A 23838-nucleotide genomic window follows, 5' to 3' on the forward strand; every position below is an offset into this window, starting at 1 on the left:
ATTTAAGCTTTCAAACGCTATAAAATGAAAGGAAAAGAAATTAGTCAATTAACCAACTGCTGACAACATAGTATAATACCACTGTGTAACAGAAAAAAATCCCTGCAGTGCAATATTCATATTTAATGATCCAATAACTGAGTACAAGATCCAAATTCAATTTGGTAAAATCAAATGTGCAATAAAGAACACAGATAACTAAAAGATTAGTATTCAAGTAATATGCAATAATTTCCCCTGCTAGATTTATCCTCATCAATGCAGGAAATGGTGAATCGCAGCACGTCTCATTTGTCGAAGTAATGAGAAACTGCAGTCACCATTTAATAAATACTAGGTTCACTTGTCAAATCTCATGAAATGATTCCATTTATATTGCAAAATAGCTTATATCATTTCCATGGTAAACAGACATTCTAGTCAAGGTTAGCTGTCCGGTTGAAATCCTATTTTTTGCTTTAATGAATGCTAAATCCCTGAACAGTGCCACTTACTAAAAAATCTAAATTGTTCATAGAATTGAACTTCAAGTTAGCTGTAATGAAAAGCCAATAAACTCTGGCTGCACAATTTCTCATATACAAGTAATTTCACTAGTAAATTATTTTGCATTGACATACTTTCAATCTGAAATTAATGTCATATGACAATGGAGAGATACCTTTTTTTAAAAAAAGGTTTTTTTTTTACAAAAACACGTTTCTATTTTCACTCAGTTTGTTAAGAAAAGAAAATCCAGAATTTGGACCATAATGTGTATTTTGTATAAAGAATATTATTGTATTGGAGGGATAGAAAGTGAAAAATCTCGACCAATGAAATCAATGGACTGGCATAAAAATTACTAGAGTTCAATAGAAGAAATACTTCTCAAACTTGTATTCCCAACAAATAATCCAAAATATTTTCCCATTAGTCAGTAGCTGGTTTTCATCTGACCCCTTCCCATTAGTAACTGCTGGTCTGATCCTGTCACTTAATTTGCATCTTCCATTTACAATGGATAATTCATATAGTTAAAAGGTAAAACCTACGGCAATTTGGGAGGCAGAGTTGTTTGGAACATAGGAGTTTCTCTGCAGTACGGGCTGAGGAGCTGGAAGAAACAAAATTGAGGTACAACCGCACCATCACTGGTGGCAGGGTGTAATTACAGCATGACAGCTTTATATTATAAATTCCAGTGTCCACATTCATAATGAGAACAGCTGACCCAAAAGTGTGACAAAAATGTGTCAACAGGAAGTAAGGTTTCATAGACAGGAACTATGTGCAGATGCAAGATTTTTAAATATATTCTAACTGGATAGGAACAACTTACATTTATAGAACACCTTTAACATATTAAAACAACCCAAGGCGCTTCATAGGAGCGTTATCAAAACAAAATTTGACACCGAGCCACATAAGGAGATATTTGGACAGGTGCTTGGTCAAAGAGGTAGGTTTTAAAAAGCGTCTTAAAAGGAGGAGAGAAGTGGAGAGGTTTCGGGAGGTAATTCCAGAGCTTAGAGCCTAGGTAGCTGAAGGCACGGCCGCCAATGGTGAAACGATTAAAATTGGGGATGCGCAAGAGGCCAGAATTGGAGAAGCACAGAGATCTCTTGTAGGACTTGAGGAGGTTACAGAGATGGGTTGGGGTGAGGCCATGAAGGGATTTGAAAACAAGGAGGAGAATTTTTTTAAAATTGAGGCGTTCCCGGACCAGGAGCCAACGTAGGTCAGCGAGCACAGGGATGATGGGTGAACGGGACTTAGTGCGAGTTAGGATACGGGCAGCAGAGTTTTGGATGAGCTCAATTCAACAGTCACATAGGATGTCTTCTGTGATTTTGATAAGGGCTGTTACAGTGCTGTGGGAAGAGAAAATAAGTTTCCGAATTTAATCTGGGGGGGGGGGGGGTGGGGGGGATGGAAGATGGGAGGCCGGCCAGGAGAGCATTGGAATTGTCAAGTCTAGTAGTAACAAAGGCATGGTTGAGGGTTTCAGCAGCAGATGAGCTGAGCCAGGGGCAGAGACAGGCAATAGTATGGAGGTGGAAGTAGGCGGTCTTGGTGATGCAGCGGATATGGGGTCGGGAGCTCATCTCAGGATCAAATAGGACGCCAAGATTGCGAACGGTCTGGTTCAGCCTCAGACTTTTATTCCCAGGGAGAGGGATGGAGACTGTGGCAGGGACCGAAGACAATGGCTTCGGTCTTCCCAATGTTTAGTCGGAGGAAATTTCTGATCATCCAGTGCTGGATGTCGGACAAGCAGCGTGACAAATTAGAGGCAGTGGAGGGGTCGAGAGGGGTGTCATCAGTGTACATGTGGAACCTGAAGTTGAGTTTTCAGGTGATGTCGCCGAGGGGCAGCATGTAGATGAGAAATAGGAGGCGGCCAAGGAGAGATCCTTGGGGGACTCCAGAGGTAACTGTGCGGGAGCAAGGGAAGCCATTATAAGTGATTCTCTGGCTACGACTGGAAATAGGAATGGAACCAGGCGAGGGCAGTCCCCGGGAGTAGAAGCATTGGAGGAGGATGTGTGATCAACCATGTCAAAGGCTGCAGACAGGTCGAGAAATATGAGGAGGGATAGTTTACCATGGTCACAGTCACACAGGATGTGCTTTGTGACTTTGATAAGGGCCATTATAGTGCTGTGGGAAGAGAAAATAAGGTTCCGAATTTAACCAGTCCATTCCCCCATTTTCTGAAGGCCAGTATTCGCAGTCCTATTAAGCATGGACTAACTCCATTACTTTGACAATACAAAGGGTATCTTTTGTTTGCCCGTACATGAAGCATGCGATAGCCAAGGGTCTCTCTGAATAGCTTTGCTATTGTTCATAAAGCATTTCCCATAAGCAGATACAATAGTAACTTTCAAAAGGGAATTGGATATATACTTGAAAAAGGAAAAATCTGCAAGGCTATGGGGAATAAGCAGGGGAGTGGGACTAATTGGATAGCTCTTTCAAAGAGCTGGCACAGGAACGATGGGCCAAATGGCCTCCTCTGTGCTGTAAGATTCTATGATTCATAAGGAGTTAAATTTCAGTTTCAAATTTTTACCTTTCCACAGACTTCCTCAGCACAGTCCACTGGTGTACAATGTTGTTTATTTCTCACATTGACTGATGCTCCATTGCACAAAAGCAGATGCACCAGAGCTCCATACTTTCCCTTTACAGCCTCGTGCAGAGCAGTATTTCCTTGGTTGTTGGCAAGATTAATGGAGGCACCATGCTGAGAAATTCCAAAGTAAGCAGACATTAAAAACACTCGCCATGTCTGAGGCCAGTATATACATACATAAATTACAAGGCAAAAAAAAACAGCCAAGGACTTTAGCTATTCCTTTTGTTTGGCATTGTTTGAAGATTGGTGCTGTAGTGCCTTTGCTACTAGCAAGGATCTTTATTGCGGGACCAAAACAACTATTTTAAAAATATACACAACAGCCATGACAATGTGTCAAATTGGAATATTTATCTGACCTTTATGCAGCAAGTGAAAATTCAATGGGAAGAAGGGATTAAAAATTGCTGAGAACGTATTGCATATGCCTTCTAGATTCAAGGAGGTGGGGGCGGTGGGGTGGTAAAGAGGACAAGAGGTGTACATGCACTCATAACATGTCAATATAGTTTTAAAGAACAAACTTGCATTTATATAATGCCTTTCATGTCATCCCAAAATGTTTTACAGCCAATAAAGAGCTTTTTAAATGTAGTCAAGGTGGGGAAATGCAGCAGCCAATTTGTGCACAGGAAGGTCCCATAATAAAATAAATAAATGATCAGATAATCTGTTTTAGTGGTACTGCTCGAAAGATAAATGTCAGTCAAGGCATCAGAAGGACTCCCCTATTCTTCTTCAAATAATGCCATGGGTTATGTCCACCTGAAGGGCCTCGGTTTAACTTCTCACCCGAAAGACAGCACCTCTGACGGTGCAGCACACCCTGCACTAAAGAGTCAGCCTAGATTTTGTGCTCACGTCTCTGGAGTGGGGCTTGAACCCACAACCTTCTGACCTAGGGGAGAATGCTACCAACTGAGTCAAGCTATATAAATAAACTAATATTTTTTAAAACATAGAAAATAAAAGTGTTCCACATTTTAAAAAAAATCTGATTTCAACAGAATTTAAAAAGTAACCTCTTAACACTGAAAAAGAACACATTTCAGACAAAATGGCATTCCTACCTCCAGCAACAACTCAGCAATTTCCAGATGTCCTCGAAGGCAGGCATGCAGTAATGGTGTATTACCGTACAAATCTTTCTTATTCAATTTTGCATTATAATTCAGCAAGTATTTTACTATCTGTTTCAAAAAAATCAGAATATGTAGTATCATTCAAATATAATTCTATATTTTAAGAAAAAGAACAGTCAAATGAAGTGTATCCTAAAGGACAAGAAAACAAAATGGAGGAACAGAGATATCTAGGGTGCAAAGAAATAAATCTTTAAAAAAGGCGAGAGTGCAGGGAGAAAAGGCCATAAAAAGCAATTAGGATTCTGAGTTTGAAACACAGACCACCGAGTATAAAAGAAAGTAGGTAATGTGAAATTTGTACATGGCATTGGTGAAGCTACAATTGAAGTATTACATGCAGTACTGGGCATCCCATTATAGGAGCGATATTAGAATCATGGTAAGAGTACAACAAAGATTCATTAGAATGATACTGAGTAAGAGAGGTTATAGTTCTGAAGCAGGTTCCAAAAGTTGGGGCTTTTTTCATTGGAACAGAGAAGATTAAGGTGGAATATAATAGAGGTTTTCAAAATGTATGATTTTGAGAGGGTAAATGGTGAAAGATTGTTTCTACTGGTTGGCAGATTGGTAATAAGGGGGCGGAGACTCCAGATTATCATTAGGAGAATGAAAGGAGACATCAGAAGAATGATTTTCATACAAAGGCATATTAGAATTTTGAATAGTTTACCACAAGTGGCTACTGAGGTAGAGACTGTATCCTCATTTAAAAAGAAATTTGATAGGTATTTAAAAACATCTAGAAGGGCCAAGGATATGGGATTAGAGTAGATAGCTCAAGTTGAAGAGCTAACAAATAGCCTCCTGCTGTGCTGTAAGTTCTACAATTTTATGTTCTTCAGTCAATATAACAACAGATATGGCAAAATATAGCCAAAGAATGCCAATTATTTGAAAATGGAAAGTTTTTTTTCCATTTTCAAGACACATATAATTCCAATCACTGAAAAGCAATACCAATGACTGTGCATCAATGACTAAAATTTAGCACGTACAAAAAAATGTGCCAAAACATGAACTTCAGTCTTAGTATTTTGCCATGCTCATTGACCAGAATGTTAACAAGATCTCCCATTGAAGTTTCGACTACAAGAGAAGGAAAAAGTGTAATGTTTATACATTGTTGTATATTTGAACTAAAAAAAATTGTTTTGCTCTTTTCAAATTTAACAGTGGTTCTTATAAAGTGTTTTGGTTAATATATATTGAATACTTATAGAATCCGACATTGTTTTTCCATTGATTAAAGTCTGTTGTCAATCGTCATCAAATGGGTTCTTTGGGCTAGTAAGTAGATAGGAATCTTTCAGCATTATTTTTTTTTAAAAAGACTAAAAACATTACATCTTATGTTAGATTTCTGGTGAACTAAATTTAGATTATTTCAGTTGCCTAATAATCAAAAATTGGGTGTGAAAAACAATGATGTACAAATACCAGGAGTAAAGTAGATTTTTTAAACTTAGTAAATGTTATTAAACAGGTTTGACCAGCTAAGTAATTTAATACATTGTGAATTTGGTACTTCATTTCTCTTTGTAAAATAAAATCAAAACTAGTTGGCAGTCAATCAAAAAGGAAAGAACTTGCATTTATATTGTGCGTTTCATGACCTCAGGACATCTCAGCCAATTAAATACATTTGAAGTGTAGTCACTACTGTAATGTCAGAAATATGACAACCAATTTACACACAGCGAGGTTCCACAAATAACAATGAAATAAACTACCAGATCATCTGTTTTTAGGTGTTGGTTGAGGGATAAGTATTGTCCAGGACACTGGGAGAACTCCCCAGCTCTGCTTTGATTGGTACCACGAGATCTTTTACATCCACCCAAGAGGACAGACGTCAGTTTAACGACTCATTTGAAAGACGGCACCGCCAACAGGGCAGCACTCCCCCAGTACTGCACTGAAGTGCCAGCTTAGGTTAAGTGCTCAAGGCCTGGAGTGAGGCTTGAACCTACGAACTTCAGACTCAGAGGCGAGAGCACTACCACTGAGCCAAGGCTGACACCAACCAGATGATTACTTGCCCTGTGGCTATGGATAAATGGTTAAAGTTAACTTCAAACCGGAACAGAAACGTTACCAAAATTATAGAACGTAAAAAAATATGGAAAAAGAACACATGGAACAGCCTATTAAGCCCATTCCTTCCGCAGACCATATAAAATTTCTTGTAATGTGGACTCTACCCAACATATTTGATCTTCTGAGGGGGATGAATAACCACAGGTATAACTTTCAAGATAAAGCTCTATGAAATTTCCACTGAATGTAGCAAAACTGTTTTCAATAAACAATATTATTCAACCTTGACCAGTTGCATCCCACAAATGAGCAGAAAATCAATAGATGCTCAGCACGTCAGAAGAAACATCTGAGAAAATCTTCAAATTGCTAAAAGTGCTGCTTCCTTTATGCCAATTTTACTTCACACTTTTATATAGTCAATTTAACAAGGTCTTGGTGACCTTAATTTTGCTGCAACGTTCTCCGCATGGCAACATCAATAGAATTGAATTTTTTTTATTTACTGAATTACTCTGGGGTGCTGAAAGTCAAACAGATTTTTGCCATCTTCATACAACTTTGCATTTAAAGTATCAACTCAGTTATTCTTCATGAAATAAGGAAGCTATGTCTGCTCTGATTTGATAGCCTATTCTAGGAATTTTGCTTTATTTATCTAACCATCACAGGGTGAAAATTAAGCATGTAGGGAAACACCAAAGCACAATTCTGAGAGGCTACATCTGAAGTAGCAATCTGCAACTCAGTCTGATGAACTACTAGAGTCTGAAAAGTAATTTATGCTGTATAATCACTTGGAACTCTCTTTCAGATTTCTCATATCTCTAGGCTTGTGCAATTTTATTAATTTGCATTTACAAAAAGCCTGCCTGAAAAAGTTCCAGAAATTATTACATTTCAGAGCATTTTAAAACAACAACAACTTGGCAGCTGCAGCAAGACTGAGGGCTCATTACTATCAGAACCTAGCAGACGGAAACATCACCAACAAAATGCAACTTTTTTTGTTCACTTTCCATAATACTTTTGTGTACTTGTATTCTTATTTGAAAAAAAAAGCTTTGACACAATCATACACATCAGTGAAAGCTGGTAGTCTTGTTTAGCATTTTAAATGTATCTGTTTTTAAGCTCCGTAGAATTTGTAAACTTTTTTAAAAAATATTCGTTCATGGGATGTGGGCTTTGCTGGCAAGGCCAGCATTTATTGCCCATCTCTAATTGCCCTTGAGGACGTGGTGGTGAGCCACCTTCTTGAACCGCTGCAGTCCATGTGGTGACGGTTCTCCCACAGTGCTGTTAGGAAGGGAGTTCCAGGATTTTGACCCAGCGACAATGAAGGAACGACGATATATTTCCAAGTCAGGATGGTGTGTGACTTGGAGGGGAACGTGGAGGTGGTGGTGTTCCCATGTGCCTGCTGCCCTTGTCCTTCTAGGTGGTAGAGGTTGCGGGTTTGGGAGGTGCTGTAGAAGAAGCCTTGGCGAGTTGCTGCAGTGCATCCTTTGGATGGTACACACTGCAGACACAGTGCGCCGGTGGTGAAGGGAGTGAATGTTTAGGGTGGTGGATGGGGTGCCAATCAAGCGGGCTGCTTTGTCCTGGATGGTGTCGAGATTCTCGAGTGTTGTTGGAGCTACAGTCATCCAGGCAAGTGGAGAATATTCCATCACACTCCTGACTTGTGCCTTGTAGATGGTGGAAAGGCTTTGGGGAGTTAGGAGGTGAGTCACTTGCCGCAGAATACCCAGCCTCTGACTTGCTCTTGTAGCCACAGTATTTATGTGGCTGGTCCAGTTAAGTTTCTGGTCAATGGTGACCCCCAGGATGTTGATGGCGGGGGATTCGGCGATGGTAATGCTGTTGAATGTCAAGGGGAGGTGGTTAGACGCTCTCTTGTTGGGGATGGCCATTGCCTGGTACTTGTCTGGCACGAATGTCAGTTGCCACTTAGCAGCCCAAGCCTGGATGTTGTCCAGGTCTTGCTGCATGCGGGCACGGACTGCTTCATTATCTGAGGGGTTGCAGAGTGTTCAGTTCCATTCGCAATCATCAGCGAACATCCCCATTTCTGACCTTATGATGGAGGGAAGGTCATTGATGAAGTAGCTGAAGGTGGTTGGGCCGAGGACACTGCCCTGAGGAACTCCTGCAGCAATGTCCTGGGACTGAGATGATTGGCCTCCAACAACCACTACCATCTTCCTTTGTGCTAGGTATGACTCCAGCCACTGGAGAGATTTCCCCCTCGATTCCCATTGGTGCCACACTCGGTCAAATGCTGCCTTGATGTCAAGGGCAGTCACTCTCACCTCTGGAATTCAGCTCTTATGTCCATGTTTGGACCAACGCTGTAATGAGGTCTGGAGCCGAGTGGACCTGGCGGAACCCAAACTGAGCATCGGTGAGCATGTTATTGGTGAGTAAGTGCCGCTTGATAGCACTGTCGACGACACCTTCCATCACTTTGCTGATGATTGAGAGTAGACTGATGGGGCGGTAATTGGCCGGATTGATTTGTCCTGCTTTTTGTGGACAGGACATACCTGGGCAATTTTCCACCTTGTTGGGTAGATGCTAGTGTTGTAGCTGTACTGGAACAGTTTGGCTAGAGGCACGGCCAGTTCTGGAGCACAAGTCTTCAGCACGACAGCCGGGATGTTGTCGGGGCCCAAAGCCTTTGCTGTATCCAGTGCACTCAGCTGTTTCTTGATATCACATGGAGTGAATCGAATTGGCTGAAGACTGGCTTCTGTGATGGTGGGGATATCGAAAGGAGGCAGAGATGGATCATCCACTCGGCACTTCTGGCTGAAGATGGTTGCAAACGCTTCAGCCTTGTCTTTTGCACTCACGTGATGGACTCCATCATTGAGGATGAGGATGTTTACAGAGCCTCCTCCTCCCGTTAGTTGTTTAATTGTCCACCAGCATTCACAACCGGATGTGGCAGGACTGCAAAGCCTTTGATCTGATCCGTTGGTCGTGGAATCACTTAGCTCTGTCTATAGCATGTTGCTTCCGCTGTTTAGCATGCATGTAGTCCTGAGTTGTAGCTTTATCAGGTTGGCACCTCATTTTTAGGTACGCCTGGTGCTGCTCCTGGCATGCTCTTCTACACTCCTCATTGAGCCAGGGTTGATCCCCTGGTTTGTTGGTAATGGTACAGTGAGGAATATGCCGGGCCATTGAGGTTACAGATTGTGCTGGAATACAATTCTGCTGCTGCTGCTGATGGCCCACAGCGCCTCACTGATTCCCAGTTTTGAGCAGCTAGATCTGTTCTGAATCTATCCCATTTTACATGGTGATAGTGCTACACAACACATTGGATAGTGTCCTCAGTGCAAAGGCAGGACTGTGCGGTGGTCACTCCTACCAATACGGTCATGGACAGATGCATCTGCGACAGGTAGATTGGTGAGGACAAGGTCAAGTAGGTTTTTCCCTCGTGTTGGTTCGCTCACCACCTGACACACGCCCAGTCTGGCAGCTATGTCCTTCAGGACTCGGCCAGCAGTGGTGCTACCGAGCCACTCTTGGTGATGGACGTTGAAGTCCCCCACCCAGACTACATTCTGTGCCCTTGCTACCCTCAGTGCTTCCTCCAGTGGTGCTCAACATGGAGGAGAACTGATTCATCAGCTAAGGGAGGATGGTAGGTGGTAATCAGTAGGAGGTTTCCTTGCCCATGTTTGACCTGATTCCATGATGTTTCATGGGGTCCGGAGTCAATGTTGAGGACTCCCAGGGCCACTCCCTCCCGACTGTATATCACTGTACCACCACCTCTGGTGGGTCTGTCCTGCTGGTGGGACAGGACATACCCAGGGATGGTGATGGAAGAATCTGGGATGTTGGCTGAAAGGTATGATTGAGAGTATGGCTATGTCAGGCTGTTGCTTGACTAGTCTGTGGGACAGCTCTCCCAATTTTGGCACAAGTCCCCAGACGTTAGTGAAGAGGACTTTGCAGGGTCGACTGGGCTTGGTTTGTCTTTGTCGCGTCCGGTGCCTAGTGGTCTGATGCCGGGTGGTCCGTCCGGTTTTATTCTTATTATGACTTTTTTTTTTAAAAGCGTGATTGTACAACTGAGTGGCTTGCTAGGCCATTTCAGAGGGCAATTAAGAATCAACCACATTGCTGTGGGTCTGGAGTCACATATAGGCCAGACTGGGTAAGGATGGCAGGTTTCATTCCCTAAAAGGACATTAGTGAACCAGATGAGTTTTTACAACAATCCGGTAATTTCATGGCCACCATTACTGAAACTAGTTATTTTTAATTCCAGATTTATTCAATTAATTTAATTTAAATTCCCCAGCTGCCGTGGTAGGATTTGAACTCCTGACTCCAGGTTATTAGTCCAGTAACATAACCACTATGCTACCATACCCAAACTTGTGAATTTGTGAAGATTCCTGCACTGTTACAAGCATATTCTTTACACTCCTCACCACAGGTGACAGAAGATGATCAAGATGAAGAATAACAAGTTGTATACAGCACATTTAACATAAGGAAATGTCCCATGCTTCACAAATACGCTTATGGTAAACTGATGCTGAGGCAGGAAAGCTGTGCAAACAGACAACCTTAAAAACCTACAACTGTAATTTTTTTTGAATACAGTTTCATACAATACTACAGCAGTGCTCCTTGGTAGTAGATCCACATTATATCATAGAATCTTACAGCACAGGAGGCCATTCAGCTCGTCGTGTCTGTGCCAGCTCTTTAAAAGAGCTTTCCAACTTAGTCCCATGCCCCAGCTTTTTCCCCATAATGCTGCAAATTAGTCCTCTTCAAATACATGTCCAATTGAATTTGAAAGTTCCTATGGAATCTGTTTCCATCACCCTTTCAGGTAATGCATGCCAGATCTTAACAACCCTCTGTGAAAAAAAATTCTCTTCATTTCCCCTCTAGTTCTGTTACCAATTATTTTAAATCTATGATCTCTGGTTTCCGACCCACTTGCCAGAGGAAACAGTTGCTCCCTACTTACTCTATCAAAACCCCTTATAATTTTGAATACCTCTATTAGGTCTCCCCTTAATCGTCTCTGCTCTAAGGAGAACAATCTCAACTTCTCCAATCTGTCCACATAACTGGCGTCCCTCATGCCTGGTATACCTCCTCTGTACTCTCTCCAAGGCCCTGACATCCTTCCTAAGAGTTGTACCCAGAAATGTACACAATACTCCAGCTGAGACCTAACCAGTAATTTGGAAAGGTTCAGCATGACTTCCTTGCTTTTGTATTCAATGCCCCTATTTATAAAGCCAAGTATCCCACATGCTTTCTTAATTGCCGTATCAACTTGTCCTGCTACCTTCAAAGATTTGTGAATATGCACATTTTTCCAAAAAAGTATTATGTACATCACAAGTTGATTACTTTTGTAATTTAAAAACTCAATTTGTTCCAAAAATCATTTCTTCAAGGACAATGTACTTTGATTGTCCTACTTGAAAACTTTCTTCTGAAATCGAAATTAAAATAGTTCCAAGTAGAAATGCAGCCAATGGAGATTTTTTTTTTGTAATTTGTTACCCCACATTTTCAGTACTTTTGACTCAACATTTCAGCTTGCATATAAAAGTAGAATAGCTTCATTACCAAACAGAGGTGTAGGGGGAAGAAATTCAACTCTCAGCTACTCGTTTCTCCAGAGCAAAATCAGCGTTAGACCTTGGAATTTCATGCTGTGATCTGCTGCATCCAAACTGTGCTGGAAGTGCACTGGATGCCATATTGGCTCCTGCGACTGAGTCATCTAGAGCACCCACCTGCAATAGGTGTTAGGCTCCTTAAGGATTTGCATATTTAAAAGGACTGCTGGAAGCCAGTCAAAAAAGGGCCCAGGAAATTGACGAGTGCTCATCGTGGGCCAACATTAAAAACTTTGCCGGTTGCCACTCCGTTCGAGGCCCTCCCTGGGATTGTTTCCTCCAGAGTTGACCTACTAGTTAGTTCAGCTTGGGAGCCAGCTGATTTCCCGCCCTCCCCGACTAGGGCTGCAGTGGGGCACATGTTTGGCGTCTGCAGCTCACTGGCAGCATTTAAATGGCACCCGAAACTGAACTTGGCTCATGCATGTGGAGGAGACGCTCTGCTGACTTAGCACCTGTTTAGGACGAAAGTCGAATTTCCAGCCGGGGACATTTCCTTTGGTTAAAATCTGAAAAATACCACTAAGCTTCAAAACGATACAGCAATTTATGGCATGGGCCAGCAAGTGGCAAGTATAAATACAATTAAATAAACGTAGGTGGAATATTTTTAATTTAGAATACTTCATTCCCTGCTCATCTTCCTCATCAAACATCAATATGGGTGGCAAACTTTAGACAAGGCCATTCATCTAATATCGGCTGTAAGTTGATGTGAAAAATTCATTTAACACATCTATTAATTCCTGACCCTATGATATTTCAATTCAACCATCCTTTATTTTTTTTAGTTCTCCCACATAATGCTCCTTGGAGCCCTTATTACAAGCCTGAAGGTTTGCTCACCAATTTCTTGTACCTCTATTACTTTTGGCTTTTGCCTTTAGCTTACCAAATCTAGCTACATAATTTTAACCCACTGTTCACTAATTTCCAGATTACTAATTAGTTCAGGTAGATTGATCAACACGAGATCTGATAGTTAATACATTTTCGGATATTGTTCTCAGGTTTAACATCTTTAGATCCCTTCCATAAGTGGGCCCTTGCTCCCTATGGCCACGTAGTTGCCAACCATTCATGTTTTGTATGAGCAGTCAACTTTTTAGATGCCTGTTCACACTACCCATGCAGTGCCTGAAAACCTCACTCAGAGTCCAAGGCCCCAGCCACTGCACTGGCCATGCAAGGTACAGTATGCAGAAATATCTCAGCCGTCATACAAAAGCACAGCTCACGCACACCCAAGCTGCACTTTAGAAAGCTTCACAAAATGAATTTTTAAACTAAAGTAATTTTTAATTTGTTCTTTCAATGTTCAAATCAATAAATTGCACCGATTATTATTTTCTAAATGTGTCTCCCAACTGGATTCAGACCCATCTTTCTGAGGTGAACTGGGACACAGTGTATAGTTGGCCAAGGTACACTTGGTGAAACCAGGTTATTTTTAATTTTTCTGAGGCAGAGGAGGAGATAATGTATACTCCAAGGTTCAACCATTTTGAGTATTGTTACTAATAACCTGAATGCCAGGAAACAGAAGTCTGGAATACTGCACAATACAATAACCGGTCATTTTCTCTTTGCTTACCTGGAGGTCATTGTGTTGGCAAGCCAGGTGGAGTGGGGTTGAATTATGGGAATTTTTCATATTGACAATGGCACCATGACGCAGTAGAAGTGAGACCAGTTCAAAGTGTCCATGTAGAGCAGCCACATGTAATGGGGTAAACCCATCCTGGTTGGCAGTATTCACACCCAATCCATTTACAGTAATACTGGAAAGTTTCTATGGAGATCACATAAGTCATTAGTCTTTTATGATTAACATTGTGTACTGCATTCCTCAACTGTAGAACACCACAAGTATGTATTAGAATCACTGTGCTACTTTACTAAAGATGTAGTGGATGTAAAAGAAGGGGAATTATCTACTAAGATTTACAGAATGATAGGCAAAATTAGTAGATTACAAATTAAGTTTTCTGCTTTTCACCATTGTTTCAATTGTCTAAAAGTACCACACAACTTAGTACAAAGTTTCTCCCCTAAATTTGAAGTTGCAATTTTGGATTTAAGATATTCGTTATTGTGATCCTTGCATCATAGATCACAGCTTGAGATGAGCAAAGAGCAAGCAGCAGTTGAAGCTACAGAAAGGGCAATACCTTTTGTACAGGTTCACACTTTGGACACTGACACAAAGGGTGACAGAATTCTGATTTCAACAATAGTCCATCCTCTTCCTCTGGATCTTCATCCACCCATTCAAACAGATATCGTACCTATATTAAAACACAAAGAAGGTTATCTTCCAGGCGGAGGGGGATGGGGAAGGAGAGACATCTGCTGTGACAATATCAAAACTTCCATCAGCAGTTTCTCAGTAGCAAAAAGATTGTCATCTAATTAGAATTCAGTTGTAACCAAAATTCACAGCTAGCTAACGGGAAATCACTTAATTTCTGAAAGTAGTGTTTGTTCCATTCTGCATAGGTAATAAATTCAGAAAAATAGTCTACCATAGACACACAGCAGAAACATTGAAAATTGAACCTAAAAACAATCAATTGCTCATTCTTTTTATGGAAGTTCCAAGCACAGGATGATTATTGCACTTGCCTACATTTTAACAGTCACTGCACTTCAAAAAAAAGTACTTAATTGTGTGAAGTATTTGGCGACATAGAATAATAGAATCACAGAATGGTTACAGCATAGAAGGAGGCCATTCGGCCCATGCCGGCTCTTTGTAAGAGCAATCCAGTTAGTCCCATTCCCCCACTCTTTCCTCGTAGCCCTGCAAATTTTTTCCCTTCAAGTATTCATCCAATTCCTTCCACACGAAAGTCACTATATTTTGCTTTTAAACCTGCATCCTAAGGATCTGATAAGATGCTTAGAAATGCAAGATTCGTCTTTTTTTTTAAACCCATCCCTGGCAAATCACAAAGAATGGAGGTTTCCCCATAATCAGGCAGCTCACAGGCCAGTTTGACGTTGTGGTGCTGCATTATTTATGGAACCATTCTAGGATGCTCCCAGCAACAAGGGAGACCTAACTCTAGAGTCTGTATGAAATTAAGAAAACTGATATTTATAATAAATGATTTTAAGCATAAATTTTTAATATAAAAAAGGGAGGAGAAAACTACTCGCCCTAGACTTTCATTCCCTTTCAATCACAAAAAAAAACAAAATTCCTACCATTGAAGGCCATCAACATGTTTGAGGTTTTTTGCAATGTTATTCAACTTGTGGAAGCTATTAAAAGTGCATTATTGTCTTCCAATGTATCACTGATCACTAAGTATATAAAGAATAAATTTACATCTTAAAAGTTACACTGTATCGAAGTGCAAAAGGAAAAAAAAAATCTGGAAAGAACAAAAAAATGGACAGAATATCCCTCAACCTCACATGCCTTCCAATTCCAGTGATTCTGCTGAGTGGTAGATATTGCTTTATCAAACCCATATTCAATTACTTCAGATATTATAGTCCTAGCTGGGTGCCATTAAGCCTGCTCTTCCATTTGGTTAGCTTGATAGCACTACCTTTAATCCCAATTCCCTCTTTTCTACACATCCCGCAAAACCCTAATATTCTATTAGCCATTTTGATTGCCATTTGCTACATAGCCCCTAAATCCTTTAGTTTATCTAAAATCTTTTAGCACTTCTCCATTTAGTCTGTGCTTCCATCTACCATTCTTTATTTACATATACTACCTCGCACTTTGCTACGTTAAACTCCATCAGCGATCGTTCTATGCGATAGTTTCTTAAACTGTTATTTTACAATTTTCTGCTATCTTCTTCACAAGTCACTATACTTCCTAGTTCAGTATCATCTGCAATCTTGGGCGTACTTCCTTCTACTCTCAAATCCAGGTCATTTATATACACAAGAGCAAAAAACCGAAGACTCAGCATCAATCCTCGAGGGACACTACTCATTATTGCCCGCCAATCTGAGAACATCCTCTTTATTCCAATGCTGATTCAGTGGCTTGAGTTTCTGCATGATTTCCACGCAGATAACAGCTTAATCTGGGCGGAATTAAATCAAATAGCGCAAAAGATTACAGAATTATAAGCGTGAGTTGCGCCCATAACTACTTTACACTCGAGTATCCGAGATCTTTTACGCTAGTAAAAGCAGTCCCTGCCACGCTCCTAGGTCGGAAAGTCGGGTTTCCGCCAATTAGGCTCATTCGGGAGGGGTCATCACATTGGGCCAGATTCTTAGGCGCACAGGCACCCGTGGTCACACAAATCCAGCATTAATCACCTGACCAGCATTAATCACCTGACCAGCATTCAACTGAAGCCACAAACCAGGTCTGCCCTGCTGCTGTAGCAATTAGTTTAATAAATAAGACCAAAAGCATTAAATCAGTCAACTGATCTGCTGCTGCAGAAATATCAAAGTTTCAAAAGTTTTTCCTTACCTTTTATACAACCCCACCCTAGCAGTTTGAGGGCCCATTGGCCGTGTTCCAATCACAAATCGGTTACGTTCGCATACGCTGCTTGATTGCGCTGATTCATGGAAGATTTTATGTTCAGGCTTATGCTAATGAGTTTGTGCGGAAACTTGAGTGTAACTTCACCTCGGCAAAACTAGCGCAGCATCTAGTCCGTTCTGGGCGCATTTTGCCGATTGTGCCCCTAGCGGAAACTCCAGGCCTGTATATTTAATTATCATTTGACTTGTATATTATTTAACCTGCAAGTAAAACTAGTAGTTTTAGCTTGTACACATGGGGTCTGGTATTTTCTGCTTTTATGGACAGAGAGTGCATGGTGGGCTCCTCATTTGATTTCCAGTGAACTATAATATATGGGGATAATTTTTAACCCTGGACATACTAACCCATAAATGGCACATGTAAGGATGCAATTTTCCTATCATAAAAGACTCAGTCTGCTTATGCAAACTGCCAATTTATCATGAATAAAAGACAAAAAAAGTGTTGGGGAAAAGCTCAAACATCTGGATAGTCGCTATCTTACAAATGTTTAATTGCTTACTTGAGCCAATGACAAAAGCACAACACTTTTTTTTAAAATGTGGACAGGTTTAATCTACCACACACAGATTCAATGTGCATCTCGCTATATGCAAAACTTAATTAGTCAGGTCAATAACCTGGGTACATAACCAACTCCTGCAAGATTAAACGGTGTAAAATTGTGGTATCTATGCTAAGCCTAAAATCCCCACTTTCCAAATTGCTAATCTTTTCCTTTTTCCTAATTAAATACGAAAGCTTGCTGTGTTAAGCATAGGGACAGGAGGAGAGCCAGGATATTGAGTGACCGTTCAATAAATTATACATGACTTCCTGCTGTCTCTTCTGTTCAAGCCCCTATTAATTCCTTTGGAGTGGATTTCCAGGACTTTGGAAAGGTTAATGCTGGTCTGGGCCATCTAATGTCAGGTACCTGCTTTGTCTTCTAATTCTAAATCTAGATATCTAATAATTATAAATAACAGTGACTGAACATTTATTCAACAGCCTGTCATTTTACCCTTCACTATACCCAACTGAAAGATCACAGTACGCCAAAACAGGGAACCCAAATTAACCTGCTGTAATTATACTTTAGCAAAATTATACACCTCTAATTAAAAGAATAAACAATTGTAAACAATTTTACAACACCAAGTTATAGTCCAACAATTTTATTTGAAATTCACAAGCTTTCGGAGGCTTCCTCCTTCCTCAGGTGAATGTTGTGGAAATGAAATCCTCGAACCCTTCGCATTTATAAATCACAGAACAATACCTGGTGATTACAGATAGTCTTTCCAACTGCCCATTGCCAAGGCAATCACAGTGTGCAGGCAGAGAGGTGTTACCTACAAGGCCACCGAATATACCAACAACCAAAAAAAGAGAGAGAGGCAGAAACATAGAAACATCCGGAAGAAAGAGAAAGACAGCAAATGACCCGTTATATTAAAAACAGATAACATTTGTTCGCTGGTGGGGTTACGTGTACCGTGACATGAACTATCTGTAAAGACTATCTGTAATCACCAGGTATTGTTCTGTGATTTATAAATGCGAAGGGTTCGAGGATTTCATTTCCACAACATTCACCTGAGGAAGGAGGAAGCCTCCGAAAGCTTGTGAATTTCAAATAAAATTGTTGGACTATAACTTGGTGTTGTAAAATTGTTTACAATTGTTAACCCCAGTCCATCACCGGCATCTCCACATAAAAGAATAAACAGGAACTGTAGGTATCACTAATTGGCACGTCAACTATGTTCTCCATGCTGCCACGTGTATACATTTGTACTCTGGGGCAGCAATTGCAGAACATAGTCAACCATATACAAGCTAAAATCTGAATTTATTCAACAGAAATAAGAGAAAATCAAAATTAATTTGAATTTATTTATTCTAGACTGACAAAATCCAAACCTTTGCACTTCTATTCATTAAGACTACACCAAATCCAAACCAATATTTGGTTTACGTAGAGTACAACACTCGAAGGAGGTCCATTCGATTATTTGGGTGGTTGGAAATTAGTTTGTTACCTTCCATGATTTTGTTTTCAGAAATAAGATTAGTAAAAGCCGACTACAATAAACAAAAAAAACAGGCCTCTCTAATCTAAATTTGATGAATCCAACATTTTAAGTGTATTTAAAATCAAGATTCTGCACATCACAAATTACACAATGAAGAAAAAAAAACAAAGATTTTTTTAAAAATTATTTCGCAGAAATTGTGGCAGGAGGGCCTCAGCTCACTGATGGAACATCTTGGGGATTTTAATGAATGAACTTGCATTTATATCGTGCCTTTCATGACCTCAGGACGTCCCAAACACTTTACAGCCAATGAAGTACTTTGGAAGCGTAGTCACTGTTGTAACGTAGGGAACACAGCAGCCAATTTTCACACTGCAAGGTCCCACAAACAGCAATGTGTTAATGACCAGAGAATCTATTTTAGTGATGTTGGTTGAGGGTTAAATATTAGCCAGTACACCAGGGGGAATCTCCCATGCGCTTCTTTAAAATAGTGCCATGGGATCTTTTACATCCATCAGAGAAGGCAGATGAGGCCTCAATTTAACGTCTCCTCTGAAAGACGGCACCTCCGACAGTGCAGCACTCCCTCAGTACTGCACTGGAGTGTCAGCCTAGATTTTGAGCTCAAGTCTCTGGAGTGAGATTTGAACCCACAACCTTCTAACTCAGAGGCGAAAATGATACCACTGAGCTACGACTGACACCAAATTAACTCCTTGACTGGGAATCGAACCCGGTCCATGGTGGCAAGAGCATCAAATCCTAACCACTAGCCCATGGGGTTTCAAATTGTATACATGGGCCTTCTTTTTTTTTGGTTAAACTCTTACCCCCCTCCCCCGCCTTTACCAAAGCAAAAAATGTTGAAATTGATGCTTTTTGTTGACAAACATTATTTCTTTAAATTTATTTCATAATTTTACTTTTAATATCAAATTATGCTTGAGATTCCTCCAAAGCAATAGAAATTTACTGTACTGGATTGTTATGCAAGAGGGCTGTAGTCCAACCAAAAGGGTTAATTTCCTTACGTGATTTCAGTGATCAAACAAAATAGTAGCTCATTACATATAGAAGCAGATGATCTTAACTGAATAAAGGAGGGATAAGAACAAGGAACTGGACAGACTGTCTTATGACTGAAATCGTTGTGCAATGTGTCGTCTTGATTCTTAGTGTAATATACTACATAGTTGCCAACTATCATTTTTTTAAGCCGTCAGTCAGCACTTTAACTCATGTATAAGCTTGTTAATGTTTCAACTTTTTCCACTGCAATGGGAGGTTGTCGTTACCAATCAATGAGATCAGTTGGAAGGTGGGAGAGGAGATTATCAGAACCAAATCAGATTGGCTGGAGACCAAGTTAAGGGTGTATTGTAAGTATTTTGTACATAAAGAAAAGAAGCTGTGAAAATACAACTTTTAAAAACATTTTCCTCAAAAGGAACTTCGAGGTATGCCCATGTGTGGTATTATGTGATAGTTTATTTTCTTCACAACTAGTTACAGTTGTTGCAATAAGGAAAACGTTCCTGTGAAAGCTTTATTTGAGCATTCCTGTCACATCAATTGCAAAATTGCCAGGATTTAAAAGTAAAATAGGGAGTGGAGTTGGAGTGATGAGTTTTATTTAATTTTGAATAAATTACACAGATTCCCATATTTGAGATTTTACTACAGTATATTAGTAATGTAGGACAGGCCATTAGCCTGTTAGTGGATGAGTAGTGTCCGACTGTATTATATAACTTTAAAAGCTGTTTTCAGTTTATTTATATGCTTATGGTGGAGATCTCTTTGCTAATGTGCAGTAATGAGGAGAAAGCCAGCACTACCTGCACTTGGGTGATTAACATCCAAGGAGAAATGGAAACAGATTATACACCTGTTGTAGCCTTTGCTTTGTGTTCTATCAAATTGAGAGCAACAGAACACGAGAGGGGTAAACAGACACTGGGGTCACGGGGGGAGGGTGTTGTGGGTCTTTCGCCATGTAGTATTACTTAAATTTTCAAAAAAAACAGTTGAAGTTTGAAGTCAGCAAATTGCCTCGCCAGTGTTTTGTTGATAGAAATTATAATCCGTTTCTCAATTGTATACAATTAGCATTGACTTTTATCTAACACCTATGAGAACAAGAAATAGGAGCAGGAGTAGGCCATATGGTCTTTTGCTCGGCCCTGAGATAGAGGGAAAGGTAAATATGCAACTTCTTTCCTCATTCTAATTTGATTTTTTTTTTAAATGAAAACAAGTTGAATTTTGAAAGCTAACAAAGCCTCTGAAGAAAACAGATAGGAAAGGAGAGGAGCAGGGAAACTGGTTGAGGGTGAGGGACCCTCTGGCATTACACCACCTGCCTTAAGGAGAGCAAGAGGGAGCAGGATGGTGGATAAAATGTTACGGGTGAGGTGACAGACAGTGGGACAAGAGGGAGGAGAGGATACAAGGGTTAAGTGTGGAGTTCAAAGGGGAAGAGGTAGGTATAGCGATGGGAGTGAGGGCATGATAGAAGGGGAATGGGTTGTGGAAAAGTAGAAGGGTAGGGGACATGACGGGATGAGGGGGCTGGGAAAGCACGAGTGGGTGATTGAGGAGTGCCACTTTTCACTGTAACCTCCACTCCAAAAGCAGCCTGTAGCTGTTGGTGGCTCCTTTACCTACCACAACAGGCCACCACCTCCCATTCAAAAATAAATAACAAAATGACAAAGAGAGAAGAGGACTGAGAGAAAAGCATAAAGAAAAAGAAAGAGTTAAGGGAAGAGAAAAGAGGAGAACAGAACAGAGCAACAGAACCAGGAGAGACAGAGAAACAGCAACATGAAGACAGCAGTGACAAGTAAGCAAGAGACCATATTCTCCAATTTACTGTGTGCAATGTTACAGATCGACTGGTAATACATTAAAAATCTTGAGTCCATGTGCACTTCCTGTCAACTTTCCATTGTAAATTACAATGTCCACATTTATGATGTAAACTGCTTATGTAAACTTGTTACACTGTAATTACACTCTTCTGCCAATAGAGATGCTGAAGAGTAAACTAATCCAAATTAGTAAAACTTATTTCAAAAGAATAGAAAAATAAAATCATTGTTTCCCAGGGTATTCAGTTTCAAAATGGCTATGTGATCTCAGTGTAAACAATGATGGAATTAGAAACCTATCACCTGAACCCTTCCATTGTGTTAAAAGGTGAAACATTCATCCAGGTAGATATTATTCCATTTAAACTTCTATGATAAATACAAAGAACAGTTTACTCCTAATTTAAAGCTATTTAATTCAAAATCAAATTGTGCAAAAAAACACCTTCTGTGTTGTTTTACTTACATTCCTTAATTTGAATTACTGGATAATTCAATATTTTTTTGAACAAAAAATGACTTTGAATTAACAGGGGTAGACTGTCAACATGGGCCTGATTTTAGCAGGCCTGCGGGTTTCCGGCGGGCGTGGTCAACACGCTCGGAGAAATTAGTGGGTTGCCCGCGCGATCGTAGCAGGCAACACACTAATAGGAATCAATTACCTGCTCCTCCGGGGTCCGCGGCGCTGGCCTGCGCGTCGGGCGGGCTGCGCATGCGCAGTACGATCTGTCAGCTGGAGGCTCTCTAGTTAAAGGGGCAGTCCTCCACTGACAGATGCTGCAACCAATGGAACAAACTGCAGCATGGAGCAGCCCAGGGGGAAGGCTGCTCCCAGTTTAATGATGCCTCACCCCAGGTATCATCAGATGGGGTGAGGAGGAGGGGGGAGGACACAGATCTTCCACCCGGCGGTCGGGAGGAAGCGGCCTGCCTCTGCCACCAAGGCGGCCTGGCTCGAGGTGGCAGAGGGGGTCACCTGCGCCACCAACATATGGCCCACCTGCACACAGTGCAGGAGGCGCTGCAATGACCGCAGTAGGTCAGCCGCAGTGAGAACACAAAGTCTTTCCCCTACACTCCGTCTGCCACATCACTGCCCCCACCCCACATCTCCTTCGGCACCGCCAACACTATTCTGTCACATCACCCTTCATACCCACTCAAACCCCATCCTCATCTTACCTCCACCTACTCACCTCGCCAGTACTCATCCTGCCACTAACACGCAACCCAATCCTCATACAATCTCATTGCTCCATCCCATACTCACCCTCTCGTGCATCTCCCTCACGGCCAGCCTCACTCAACCTGCCACCACCTGTGCTGCAGCCACAGGGCATGCATCACATATGTGCAGTAGGCAGTGTACGGCAAACGTGTCGTGAGCATGAAGGGGGTGCACAAGGGTGTCTGAGGGTTTGTCATGGGTGTTACCTATATTGAATTTCAGAGCAACAAACAGCACACATTATATTGACACCACCACTGCCACGTCTCCGCGAATCCTGTCCGCTGTGTCCAATAATGCCCGCTCCTGGGTATCACTATGAGGACCCACCACTGATGCCACCCATCGTGTTACTGCAGAGTAGGTGCAGGTGTATTTGCAGGGCTCGTCCGCGCAGACGACTGAGAGACATCGGCGGTGTAGCCGGCTGCACCCTGGAAGGATGCGGAGGAGAAGGTGTGGAGGGCAGTGGTGACTTTGACAGCGACAGGTAAGCAGTTGGTGCTGGGGCCAGCCAGGAGCAGCTCGGCATGAAAGAGGCTGCAGATCTCCACGACTACATGTCAAGCAAATCTGCGCCTCCCTGTGCACTGCTGCTCGGAGAGGTCCGGGGAGCTGCGCCTCGGTCTGTGGACCCTGTGGCGAGGGTAGTGCCCTCTGCGATGCGTCTCTCTCTGCGGTAGCCCTCCCTCCTGCTGTGCAGGTGGGCGTGCAACAACACCGTGTTGGGGGGCTCCACGTCTCTGCGGCGGACGGCGTGGACTGCGAGGCTGCTGGGGCTGGTCATTTTGTTCGTCCTCCGAGGGTGTCCACGCACCACCCATCTGGCAGGTGTTGGTCTGAGGGGTTGTGCAGGGTAGGTGGGTGGTTCCTCGGACTGGGGCTGCGGTTTCGTGTCGGTCTGTCCTCTGGCTTGGCGGGGGGTGGTGGGGGGCAGGGGTTGCCCTATGTAACGCGGTGGCCTCCTGCGTGGGTGAGGGCTCTCCCCCGTGGAGTGCACCTTGGCACCTGCCACAGGCTGCTGGCTGCAACACGCCTGGTTGGAGAGAGACTGTTTCACCCAGTGTGGGAAACTCACTGCCTTGAACCTAAAATTCCACACTTCCTCTTTTGACAGCTGATTCAGCTCATTAACTGACCTCAACAAGCAAGGTAAGTACTCTCAAGTGGAACCCCGCTGGCTTTA

General features: G+C 41.8%; 1 protein-coding gene across 1 annotated transcript in view; it reads right to left on the minus strand.

Moving 5' to 3' along the window:
* Window positions 1-23838, minus strand: part of ankrd27 (ankyrin repeat domain 27 (VPS9 domain)) — a 94127-nt gene that overhangs the window by 8170 nt on the left and 62119 nt on the right. The window contains exons 22-25 of the mRNA XM_067997990.1: window positions 14159-14275; window positions 13582-13779; window positions 4195-4314; window positions 3059-3232 (exon numbers count right to left, since the gene is read on the minus strand). Of these exons, the coding sequence (XP_067854091.1) occupies window positions 3059-3232; window positions 4195-4314; window positions 13582-13779; window positions 14159-14275 (609 nt within the window). The remainder of the gene's footprint in view (window positions 1-3058; window positions 3233-4194; window positions 4315-13581; window positions 13780-14158; window positions 14276-23838) is intronic.

Source organism: Heptranchias perlo, chromosome 16 (genome assembly GCF_035084215.1).
Source record: "Heptranchias perlo isolate sHepPer1 chromosome 16, sHepPer1.hap1, whole genome shotgun sequence".
NCBI lineage: Eukaryota > Metazoa > Chordata > Chondrichthyes > Hexanchiformes > Hexanchidae > Heptranchias > Heptranchias perlo.